At 35.4% G+C, this 12,941-nt stretch overlaps 1 protein-coding gene across 2 annotated transcripts in view; it reads left to right on the top strand.

Annotated features, from left to right (window-relative positions):
* Positions 1–12,941, top strand: part of PIK3C2G (phosphatidylinositol-4-phosphate 3-kinase catalytic subunit type 2 gamma) — a 326,049-nt gene that overhangs the window by 218,738 nt on the left and 94,370 nt on the right. For both annotated transcript variants that reach the window (XM_077756378.1, XM_077756377.1), the window contains one exon: positions 12,496–12,652. In XM_077756378.1, the coding sequence (XP_077612504.1) occupies positions 12,496–12,652 (157 nt within the window). The remainder of the gene's footprint in view (positions 1–12,495; positions 12,653–12,941) is intronic.

Below are 12,941 nucleotides of genomic sequence, written 5' to 3'. Positions count from 1 at the left end.
GCAGGCAAGTGGAAGTGAGGAGGAGCAGGGCAGACTTGTGGGCAAATCCCTCTGGTCTAAATGACATCTCTGCCCCTGACAGTACATGAGTCTGGGTCAGGTAACCTCTCTCTGTCTGGATCTACATTTTCACCATTTTAAATTAGGAATAATCATATTCTTTATCCCACCCCCCTCCGGGATTGCTGTAAGGAAACCAGAAATGAAGGATCAGGAGCAGCTGGAAAGGTATAACCCTCTACAATAAAAGGTAACTGAGGAATCTGCCCTGAACATGGAGCCTGACATGGGGCATGATTTCAGCACCATGAGACATGACCAAAGCTGAAATCAAGAGTTGGTCACTTAACCAACTGCACCATCCAGGCGCCCCTGATTTAAAATTTTTTATGTTTAATTTCTAATTTGAGTATTGTAATGTTTATATTTTAAATATTCTTAATCTAATACCATCTTTGAAAAGATATTCCTTTAGCAGATTAAAAGATTTTTTGCTTTACTCCAGTCATTCTGGTTTAATGTAATATTCCTGTAATCCAAATGCCATATAGGCATTAATGATCTCCCACATGCTTTAATTACTATCTTAATGTCCTCTGAAATTAAGTGAGTCTCATTGGTCTGTTATTCACACAATTGTTTATTAAATAAACATTGTGGTTCTTTTTACTCAAAACAGGCCTCAGTATCTAAAAGAAGCATACCTGCCAATACCTCTCAAACTGTGAGTGCTTGCAGGACATCTTTGTATCATATGTACCACCTAGCTCCTGACACTTAGCAGAGGCTGCATTTTGGGTGATCAAAGGATCCTTACAAAAATGTCATGAAATTTACCTCTCTTGGCCCGAGAACGTACAATTTTTCTGAAGATAAAATTATTACATGAGGAGCTTAGAACTATCAGAATCCTGGAAAAAGAAAAATCATGGTAGCCAGCTTCTGGGTGGACGGGGGACTGGGGAGTCATTGTTTACTGGGAACAGAGTTTCAGTTTTAAAAGATGAAAAGAACTGGAGAGATGGATGGCTTTTGTGATGGTTGCACAATATTATGAAATATTAATACCACTGAACTATACATTTAAAAATTGTTGACATGGAAAAAAAATAAAAAAATAAAAAAAAATTGTTGACATGGTAAACTATGTAATTTGTATTCTACTAAAATAAAATAACTGAGAAAAAAAATTGGTACAAAGGCTTTCTCCAGCCACAAACCCAGCCCTAAACAAAGTACACATAACGTTTGAACAGTACTCGAGATGTTCAAAGCACTCTCACATAGACTTAGTTCCAGAGAAGAAGTTGGTTATGTCATTCTCATCCCCACACTACTGTTTCTTTTTCTCCTGCCCCCCTTATCATTACACTATGTTTTATCACCTGGTTTCTTCTGAGTAACCTTTTTTTTTTTTTAAATGTCTACTTCCCTCCCAGTATAAGTAAAAAACAGTTCCTCCAATTAAAAAAAAAAGAATTTTCTTCAAAGAGAGTGTAAGTGTAAGTTTTCTGATGAAAAGAGTGACGGATAATTGAGAAAATATGTAGCTTATGAGAAAGGGGAAATAAAAGGAAGGAAATGGGGGAGGGAAGAAGAGGGGCAGAGAGAACGTTTAAGTAGTGGGACGATGCTGCCTTCTGGTACCCAATGAGTCTGTGAACAAAGCAAGCTTGATCTGGAAGAGATGCACACTCTCCTCAGTAGGTCTAAGTTAAACGTGCCAGTCAATATAAGCATCTTTTAGTACTAAGTCTGTATCTAGTTTTTAAAGAAAGTCTACAGGGGCTCCTAGGTGGCTTAGCTGGTTGGACATCTGACTCTTGATTTTGGCTCAGGTCATGATCTCACAATTTGGGCCCTGAGCTGACAGTGTGGAGACTGCTTGGGATTCTCTCTCTCTGCCTTTTCCTTGTTCATACTCTCTTACTCATTCTCTCTCTCTCTCTTCTCTCAAAATAAATAAATAGTTAAATTTTTTTTAATAAAGAAAAGCTAAAAATGTCTCCTGAACATGAACCTACTATAAGAACTTCACCTGATGTCCAACTGAAGAAATAGTACCTGCTCCTTTTGTAGAGTTTAACTCATTGTGTTATACTTGGTTAGAGATAAAATAACTATTTCAAGCATGATTCATAAATTTTGATCATGCATATACTAACTTAATGGGTGATTTAAATGTTTCCAGAGGTAACTTGGACTATTCTTTATTTTCACTTCCAACTTGATTTTAGAACCTAACCCTATTTAAAACGTGATTCAACAATCCAATTTCACCCAAGCATTATGGCACTGGTCATCTTTTCCTCATATGCAGACTAACTTCTCTTCCAAGAATACACTGGAATTCCACACAAAGCACAATTATACACTTATTCTTGATCTCAAACTCAAGGGAGGGAACACTATATTTTAGAGGAGTTGATCAGTCCTCCTCATAAAATCCTGACCTACTGTAAACTCCCACCCAAAATATCAGATTTAAGACAATAGAACTACTCATTTTGAAAGGTAGCTGTTTTAACTACCCTTTTGCAATAAGAGAGAGTGTATCTGAGCCGACAAGAACCACAGAGTCAGTATCTAAAGTTGCTAAGCAGTTTAAGATCAGGGACTTCTCAGAGTCTAACTATGGCTCTACAGTGCATCTACAAAAGGCTAGACAAGGAGTAAAAAAACATAATTTACACAGAACAGATTATTGCTGAGAGCCCCTTCAGTTAATAATTGCTGAGAGCTTGGAGATCTCAAGGGCGTTAAATGTTCTTTTTGTAATAGTATATGCGTCCTTATGTTTCCTGTGTTGTCTAATTATATGAGGTTCTATCCTATCCAATGGGGATGCCAAATTGGTCTTCTCAATTAACTCATAGATGTTAGACAAGAGACTTGTGTTCTTTCTGTTGGACAGCAAAATGGGTTCTCTGAAATGTAGGTCATTTGTGATATCAGGGAAGGTGTAGGCTTAAACATTCCCCAATGTACTCTGCATTTATTTATTTGTATACTAATATCACCATTTACTATGATGGTAGTTTGCAACTTTTTAAATCTCTAAAACAATATACTTTAGTGTGAGATAAAACTACCTGAAATTCCTGAAATTAATAATAATAAGGTGATAATAAAAATAAAATGTACCTCATTACTGAGTCCCACATTTCAATTCAGGGGACAAACACATATTCAAACACTGGAATCGAAAGTTTGGAACTAAAGTCTGTATATGTCCATTTACTGACATTATCAGTTGCTTAAGTAGATACTAAATGAACTATATTATAAAAGAAGAAAGATAAATGTTCATGGAGCCCAGCAGACAGATTCTACTGTCATGAATCCTTCATAAATTTCTCTTTCTTTCCATTTCACTCTCCATACCCAATATTACAAATATTGAAACAGGTAGGACTTCTCAAATTGCTATGAACTATCACTGGGAAGGGCATAAAGTAAGCACCATTGGTGTGATGCTGCATCATCTGGTGTGGGGGATCAGATTCTAAAGGAAATTGTCAAAATTACCCTTGAAAGTCTCATAAATACTTGGCATGCATTAGCTAATTAATTCTCACAGGAACTCTTTGAAGTAGCTGCTGTTATTTCCTCTAATTTCCAGGTAAGAACTAAGACAGAGAGAAGTATTAGTTGTCATACCCTGTCCAAAACCATAGGCCGTAGGTGATAGGACCCTTGGGAAGATGCCACAAAGGCCACTGATATTCTCATTTCTCAATAATCCCAGCACGCTCTGTTTTCTCTCCAGCATTGGGACAGACGGCTGTTTCTTTAGTGAGCAACAGATGACAGAGTTATCCTGCATTTATGGCCATGATGTATATTAAATCCATATCTTTAACAATTACAATCAAATATACTGCAAGATGAATGCACTGTGAGAGGCACTTGCAAACTAAGACCAAGTACTGAGGAGCAGAACCACTCGCCCGTCTGTGGGCAGTGTGCTCTCTTCTGGGTGAAAAGGCAGACACAACTGGTCAATCTCCTTTAATTTTTTTTCTTACATTTAAAAAAACTATCTAATAGGAATAGCTAAGAGAATTTTAATGTTTATGGAATGTGACTCTAATTTTCAGAGCCCACCAGGGACTGTTTTATTGAACTTAGGATGCCCAAAGACCACCCTGAACTGTTGGGATGAAGCCCAGAGGTATTATCTAGAGTGTATGATTCACATTTGAGAAACTTGCTTCTGTGAATTACTGTGTCCTTAAATAGCTTATGTGTTTAATACTTTAAAATCAAACATCATTCATTTTTAAAGTGTGTACATATTTGTTTAAGAAATAGAACAACAAATGACCAATCATTTTAAGGATTAACACTTCAGCTATTTCAGAGTGCATCCATTACAATTAGGATGCGTGGTCCATTTCCTTAAAAATATGTATCAGAATAGATCAGTCTCTATTGTGAGGGCTAGTGATATTGAGAAGATTTCAAGAGGAAATATAACATAAGCAGGACTTTGAAGAAAGGATAAGAACTTAAGTTAGTGGGGAAGAAGAAGCAAAAAGCCTATATTTAAGAGTAGAGTATTGTGAATAAAAGTGTGAAGGCAGGTGATAAGCATGTGCCATAACCCGCTCATCTCTCTCTGTCTACACCACAGCAGCCAAGTGCTGCAACAAACTATTGACACTACAGAACAAATGTTGCCTCCATTTTCAAAATAATTTTTTTCAAGTTTTTATTTATTTATTTAGAGAGATAAAAATAGAGAGAGAGAGCATGAGTGGGGAGAGGAACAGAGAGAGAGAGACAGAGACAGAGATAGAAAGAGAGAATTCCAAGCAGACTCCATACTATCAGCACAGAACCTGATGAGGGGCTTGAACTCATGAACCATGAGATCATGACCTGAGCTGAAACCGAGATCCAGACCCTCAACCAACTGAGTCACCCAGGAGCCTCCATTGTCTTCATTTTCAAATAGGCTGCCCTCACCCCCCAGCAATCCAACGACACTCTGTAGCCATCTAACTATGCCATGCCCCATGTTGATTTGTACTTTATTCTTGCAGGATAAACCTTAGATTTCTCCTACCCCTTATTCCCTACTCCCTACTTTGGATAGAGGGCTACAACTCCTATTTTACTGAGAAAATAGAAACAGTAACAGAGTCTGCTTTTCTACTCAGTACAAAATTTATAAACTTAATTCCATCTCAGTTACTTTAACTTCTTCCTTCTTGTTGTAGTAGATTTGCTTTTCCCTTCTAAACCCAATCCCCCCATCTGTGCTTTGCAGCCACTTCCCTCCCACCGTCTAACGAACATTATATTATCAATAATTCACTTTTCCTTGCATATTTATCCTCTCCCTCTTAAATAATCCTTTTAAATACCCTCATCTCTTCAAAGTTTAAGTGACCTTGCCTCAAATGCCCAATTTCCATGCCACTTGGCTCATCACAAACTTCCTGAAGGAGTTGTCTAAATTCTTGACTTTTTTTCTATACCTTTCATTCCATAACCACTTCAATCTGACTTTCTTTATTACATAAGATCAATAGTGACCTGTATAGTGTTTACTTCAACAATATTCATTCCTCATTTTACCTGATTTATCAGCATATTTCAATGGTGTTCACTTCTCCTTCCTCAAAATAACTTTCACCTTACCTTCTGGAATGGATCCTCACTTTCTGGTTTTTCTTCCCTTCTCAGTATCCAGTGCAAGAAGTTCCCTTTTACCATGCCACTAAATGTTAAATTACACAAAACTCATCTTCTCCCTCTTCTATTCTCCCTCCACAGTCTCCACCAAACTGGTATCAGCCACACTCAAGGCTCCTACCAATCAATATCAATAGCCAGATGACTCATACATATTTTAATTAAACATTTTATTTTGAGATAATTGTAGATTCACATGCAGTTGTAAGAAATAATACAAAGAAATCCCATGTACCCTTTGCCAGTTTCCCCAACAGTAACATAAAATCATAGTACAATATCATAATCAGGATGTTGATATTGATATAGTTTAGATGCAGGAGAGTTTTAAGACACCTATTCTTTGTTGCCCTTTTATGGTCGTATCCACTTTCCACTTACCCTTCTCTCCCTCCATTAATTTTATTTTCTATGTCTATAATTTTGTCATTTCAAGAATTTTATATAAATGTAATCATATAGTATGTAACCTTTTGGGGTTGGCATTTTTCACTGAAGAGTCACCCAAGCTGTTCTGTATATCAATACTTTGTTCCTATTATTGACAAATAATATCCATAATATGGATAAACCACAGTTTGTTTAATTATTCACCCACTGAAGGTCATCTGGATTATTTCCAATTTTCATGCATTAAAAGCAAGAGTAAGTATTAAAAGTAAAGCTGCTCTGCACAATAATGAACAGGCTTCTGTGTGAATATAGATTTCCATTTCTCTGAGACAGATTTTCAAAAGCATAATTGCTGGGTTGTATGGTAGTTGCATGATGTTGTTCTTGTTGTTTAAGAAACTGTCAAGTGGTCTTCCAGAGTAGCTGTACCCATTTTACATTTCTACCATTGATGTATGACTGATCCAGTTTCTACATTTCCTTGCCAACATTTGGGAAGTTAATTGTCATTAACTTTTTATTTTAACTACTCTGACAGTTATGCAGTAATATCTCATTGTGGTTTTAATTTGCATTCCCTTAGTAGCTAATGATGTTGAACTTTCTTCCATGCACTAATTTACCATCTGCATATCATCTTCTATTGTTTGTCTTCTGCCTGTTTTCTAATTGTATTGTTTTTCTTTCATATTTAAATTTTAGAATTATGTGTAGATTACAGATACAGGTCTTCTGCTGGCTATGCAGTTTGCAAATATTATCTCTGAATCTACAAATTGTTTTCTTATTCTCTTAAAAATTCTGCATAGTTCTAGATCTCAAAGATTTTCTTCTATGCTTTTTTCTAAAAGTCTTATAGTTTTCCATTTTATATTTAAGTCTGCAATCCATTTTAAGCTAACTTTTATATTAGGTATAAGATTTAGGTCTATATTTTTATTTTGGCTTACAAATGTCCAATTGCTCCAGTATCATGGGATCAAAGCTTGTATGTTTCTCCATTGGATAACTTTTGCACCTTCATCAAAAATCAGTTGGGCATATTTGTTTGAGTTTATTTTTGTTATGTATCCTATTCAAATGATCTTTGTCTTCCCCTCCACCAACACCAGTTTCTTACTCAACTGTCTCGATATCACACAGACAAAGGATTGAGGGCTCTCATTACAGCTTGGTCAGATTGGAATCTTAGGCTGGCTCTCTCTGAAGCCTTTGCTGGTGTCGTTGGAGAGTGGAGTCATTTTTTTTTCTGCAATATTTAGTTGGAGTAAAGTGGTTACTGTCTACACTTAGTTTTCCCTTTCCTGGGCCTTTGGCTAGAAAGAGCAGGCTTTTCTTGGCAATTATTTTGTCTGCACCCACTGGTGTTTCACAGTTGTCAGCTTCTTGAGCTCTATGTTTGGAGTATATGTGGCAAAAACAAACAAACAAACAAATCCAGAGAATTTCCTACGATGTTGTTTCTTGAGTCCTGAGGTCCTTATACAGTCGAAGTGGAAATCTGACTCGTAAAATTTTACCTTCAGCCTAGATCTTTTCTTTATAGTTGGAAAATAAGTATCACAATTCCTCACTGTCATCTACTTCTGTATATCTCAAGGGCACCTCAAATGTAGCTTGTTCAAAACTGAACCCACTCGGAATGTCGCACTATAGTTTTCTCAATACACAAGCCAAAAATTTAAAGCTGTTCCTAACACTCTTCTCCTTCTCATTTTGAACCATATGAAGTCCTCTTGATTTTTGATTCAAAATATTTTTTGTCTTTCCACTTCTCTGTACAATTTGCATGCCACAAACCTAATCTGAGCTATGCTCATATCTAATCAAAATCTTCTGCAAAATCTCTTGCCTGATCTACTCACATACCCTCCCTGTTCCAAATTCATCTCCAAAACATTTTCATTATTATTAATACATTTGTATTGCTTTTAGGATATTGATTTTTAAAATCTGTAACCTCACCTATAAGCCTTATACATATCTATTATAGATGCTCAATAAATATTTGTTGATAAATAACTACAGTACTCTAACATTTTGGGTGCATGGCTCCCTAGTCACCTAATGGAGAGACATGTCCTAAAACCTTATGTAACCTCAGTACAATAAAAATGTGTAACTGTTTTTGTACTGTAACATATTACTGATGATGATCTTAGTATTCTAGTGACTTTATACAGAGAGATTACATCTACAGAATGTAGTTGTAACAGAATGGTTAAAGGGTAAGTCTGTGCATAAGTAATAATAAACAGCAGATTATTAACCCTCATATGAGAAATTATTTCTCTCTTTAATAATTAGTATTTTTTTGTAATAGAAATGCCCTTAAATTTCTCAAGTCTATACACATTTTTAAAGTACTACTCACTTCTCACCTATATTGGGAAATGTATAAAATATTCTCACAATTTTACAGAATAATACTTTCAGAGAAGGACTGATTATAAGTTAATAAAAAGATTAACTTGGACAACAAAATGACAGAATTATAACCAATAAGATGGTTCACACAGCCTTCCCACATAAATGTTAAATTATCACAAGTTTTTCACTGTGCGAACTAAGTATTTTACTGTTGCATCCATTGCAGAATACCATCTCAATATTGTTAGAGACAGTAAGAATATAGAAAGGAAAGATCAAGTAATGCCTCTCTTCTTGATAATCACAGATTATTTGAGGGAAAATCATAAGACTACTAGAGACTAAAAAGAATGAAATGTATTACCTGTAGACACAAGTTAAAAGAAAAGGCAAAGTAAGAAAATAGAGCATCAGGTGAGAGACAAAGAGAGAGAAACATGGCCAGAAGCAGGAAACAATATAAGTAAAAGGCACAGAAGCAAGAACAGGTAGGATTTAGGTAAATAATGATAAAACCACTAATATGGGAATAGAAACAGGAGAGTCACAATAAATTTCTGGTAAATTTGTCCAGCTATAAGTGTGAGAGTTTCAGCATATGATTCAGAATGCAATAACAGTATGGGCTCTAGAAGATCAAGTAGTTTTCAATCTTCTCTCTTGTCATAACCAATTTATATCTCAGATTTATAAGAATTGCTTAAAATTCAGACACAGGTTCCAGCATTAATTCTGTGACCTTGGATTCGGTTCACATTTGAGGGAATTGATAAAGCACATCCCAGCTACGATTTTTACAGCTTGTAAGGATGGGATAGGATTCTGTTTCACATGTGTGGCTTCTTTCCATTTACAGAAAAATTTTAGCCTAAGTTATTTTAAAAATTTCTCAGAAGTGAGTCATGCAAGGGGCGCCTGGGTGGCTCAGTAGGTTAAGTGTCCGGCTTTGGCTCAGGTCATGATCTCACGGTTCGTGGGTTCAAGCCCCATGTCGGGCTGTGTGCTGACAGCTCAGAGCCTGGAGCCTGCTTCAGATTCTGTGTCTCCCTCTGTCTCTGACCCTCCTCTGTTCATGCTGTCTCTCTCTCTCTCTCTCAGAAATTAAAAAAAAAAAAAGTGACATGTAAATCATATAGAAAAAAATGTAACATTTTATTTTGTTGGGCCCACTGAAAATTTAGATTATGATAGTACTTAAACACAGCTAAAATTGGGTCCTTCAACACTATTGTTAATTTATATTTTCTCTAACTTAGATATGCTTCTTTTGTATTTGACTTTCTGCTATGGTGTTTCTTCTTCTGATTTATAATGGTGGTTACCATGGAAGAAGGAAATGTGTTATCACATGAACTTGAGCATAATTACAACAACTTTCCAAGGGAAATCCATTTGGTCAAGCATATGGAAGAAAAAAACATCTCTATCACATTAGAAAAGAAAATTTTAGGAAGTTGTAAAATTTAAGACTCTTAAAATTATTTCAAAAATTCCATTCAATATAGCAAATATAGTATAGGGAGTTATGAAAAATTTGGAAAATTTTTATATATAATTTTTTTCCAATATGGAAGTCTGGGATATTGCTATGATGCTACTAAAATGTTAACAATAGTGATGACTACCTGTCTGAGTGACATATAACAAGTGCTACCAAATTCAAAGGTCCACTTAAGGACTTATGCAAAGAGGTTATAAGGAGCAGCTGATAGTAAATTAAACCTTGAAAGAAGGCTGGAGTTTTACTGGTAGCATATATTTTTTAATTTAAAAGAGAGGCAAAGAGAGAGAGCATGAGTGGGGGAAAGGGGCAGAGGAGAGATGGGAAGAGAATCTCAAGCAAGCTCTACAGTCATCACGGAGCCTGATATGGAGCTCCATCTGACGACCCTGAGATCATGACCTGAGCCAAAATCAAGAGGTGGAAGCTCAGCTGTCTGATCCACCCAGACTGGTGGCATTTTTGAAGAGAAAGAGAAACTTAGTTGTGACAAGATTTAGCTCTGAGAACATGTTTTTTATTAGTTTGAGGACTAACAATAGTATTTAACATTAGTTGAGTGCTTACTATGTGCCAGGCTGTGCCCGAGCCCTTTTATATGCTTTAACCCATTAATCCTCTCAAGAATGACAAGAGTCAAGTGTCCTTTGTCTCTGTTTTACAGAGGAGGAAATTAAGGCATGGAAAGGACAAGTAACTTGCTCAGAGTCCCAGAACTAGTAAGTGTTAGAATATGATTCAGAACATGCAGCCTGTGCCTTCTGCATAGAGCCTCTAACCATAGCAATTCCCAAATGTGTAGAATTCTCTGTGTATCAGGCATTTTGTACACTTCTTCAGTTAATCTTCACAGCAATTCTAAGAGCTCAATATTATTTACCCATCTCAGAGATGAGAAAATTGAGATATAACAGGTCCAGGATTAGAACCCGTGGTATACCTCCTGTTTTCAATAGCTCTACTTCCAGCTTGACTAAAATAAAAGGCTATAAAGTAAACTCAAAGCATATATGTTGGATAAGTCAATGAGGGCCAAGATAAAAGATTTTAGGCAAAAATTTTAAAATTTGTACTTGATTCTTAAGACACATTCCTCAGTATCTAGGTGCTCAATAAATTTTGTTGAATGAATGAATAAATGAATGAATGAATGAATACAAAGTTAAGTGGAGATATTGTTATACTAGCCTCTCCTCCAGACATTCAGTGGTAGAATGGATCACAAAATAAAAATAAAATAAAATAATAAAATAACTGTAGCCAAATAGAAGTAGATTATTTATTTTCTTTAAAACACTTTGCCTGTGCTTAGATACTACTTCTCCATTTCAGCTACAAAATGCCTGGCATGTAGCTTTTTGATTTGAATATCCACACATCTGAGAGGTCTAACTCAGATTAGCAAAATTTTCCACTCTATTATATATTTATTCAAATGCTAAGAATAGCAAAAATAAGGAACATATTCTTTATTTAAAAAAAAAAAACTTTCTCACTAGTCCTTGATTTTTTTTTTTTTCAGTTATTGCTTAGACTAACCTTAATTATATCTAGGCTGCTAGGCTTAAATTTTAAAATATATTTTATTTCAACTCATTCAAAAATCTTTTCTTTTAAAACAAGGTTTTACCCAAAACTAGATTCCTATCTCAAATGTTTCTAGATGAACTTAGGCCAAATCAGTATCAAAATTCTTTGTCTCATTGCTGTTTTTCACATCCCAGAGAACTGCTTCCAATCCCTTCTCTGCTGATCTCTTAGAAATGCTAATGCTTCATCTGAGATCTCTATGTCTGAAATAACATGAGGGAGAAAAAGACAAAAATAAAGAAAACAGGATCATCTCTCTGGTCCTCTGTTTTCCTGTTTTTTCAACCTTGAGACTACAGGGGGTGATATTATATACATACCAACATGGTTTGCTCATATTTCCTCCTTTCTGATCAGTATTTTTATTTGGCCTAGTGTGAAATAAAATGCAGCTGCCTCTTTTTTCCCTTACTAAGCATACGATGGTAAATTGGTAACATTAATTTTTTTTCTTAGATTACCTTCTGAAATAATTTATTATTACCTGAAACTTTTTCCCTAAAGAGTCAATATCTTCTAAGAAAAAAAAAAGGAAAGAAAAAAAAAAAACCCACCATGAAGTCAAATACATGATCTGTCTTATTTTTTTTTTAATTTAGGAATATATTTTCTGTGGAATCACTTTCATTACTATTTGGCCTTACCGTAATTGTTAATGGATAATATTTCCATCAAATATAACTTGGAATTAAATATTTGAGACCATAGAGATCAATGTTCTTCCTTCTCTGTTGCAGCCCAGCGAGGCTATTCAAAGCCTATAATTAGCAAGTTTCTCCAGCTACCCCATAAAGGAGATGGCCCCATTCCATAGAGTAGAGACAAAATAACAACAACAAAAACAAAATCAAATGAAAATAAGTTGTTGTAACTGCCTAATTAAACTCTACACACCACTTACCTTCCTGCTTATGGTTGCTATTGTTTTTCATTTGTAGGGACCGAGCGCCTTTTATTTTCACTTCCGAGATGGAGTACTTTATTACAGAAGGTGGGAAAAACCCACAGCATTTCCAAGATTTTGTGGAGCTTTGCTGTAGAGCATATAATATTGTCAGAAGGCACAGTCGACTGCTCTTGAACCTCCTAGAAATGGTAAGCCGCTTGAGGAAACAACAAAAATAATAAGCTTCATTTATGTCTCTCTTCAAGTAGTCTATTTTTGCTAATGGCTTGGATTTCCCCAAAGAGCTATTCAAACCAGAAAGGAATGAGCAAACTAAAAGTACCACTGTACAGCTTATAAACACATTTCTTAATAATTTATTACATTAATTCACAGTTATTGTCTCAAACATTTCTATTCATAATAATATTGAGGTATTCAGGAGTTATCTCAGTATATTTTGATTAAAGATTAAGGACAATAATTTAGAGTATTGTA

The sequence above is a fragment of the Crocuta crocuta genome, unplaced genomic scaffold (assembly GCF_008692635.1).
Source record: "Crocuta crocuta isolate KB4526 unplaced genomic scaffold, BGI_CrCroc_1.0 scaffold262, whole genome shotgun sequence".
NCBI lineage: Eukaryota > Metazoa > Chordata > Mammalia > Carnivora > Hyaenidae > Crocuta > Crocuta crocuta.
Note: the sequence above shows the minus strand (reverse complement) of the source record. Positions and strands in the feature narration are given on the sequence as shown.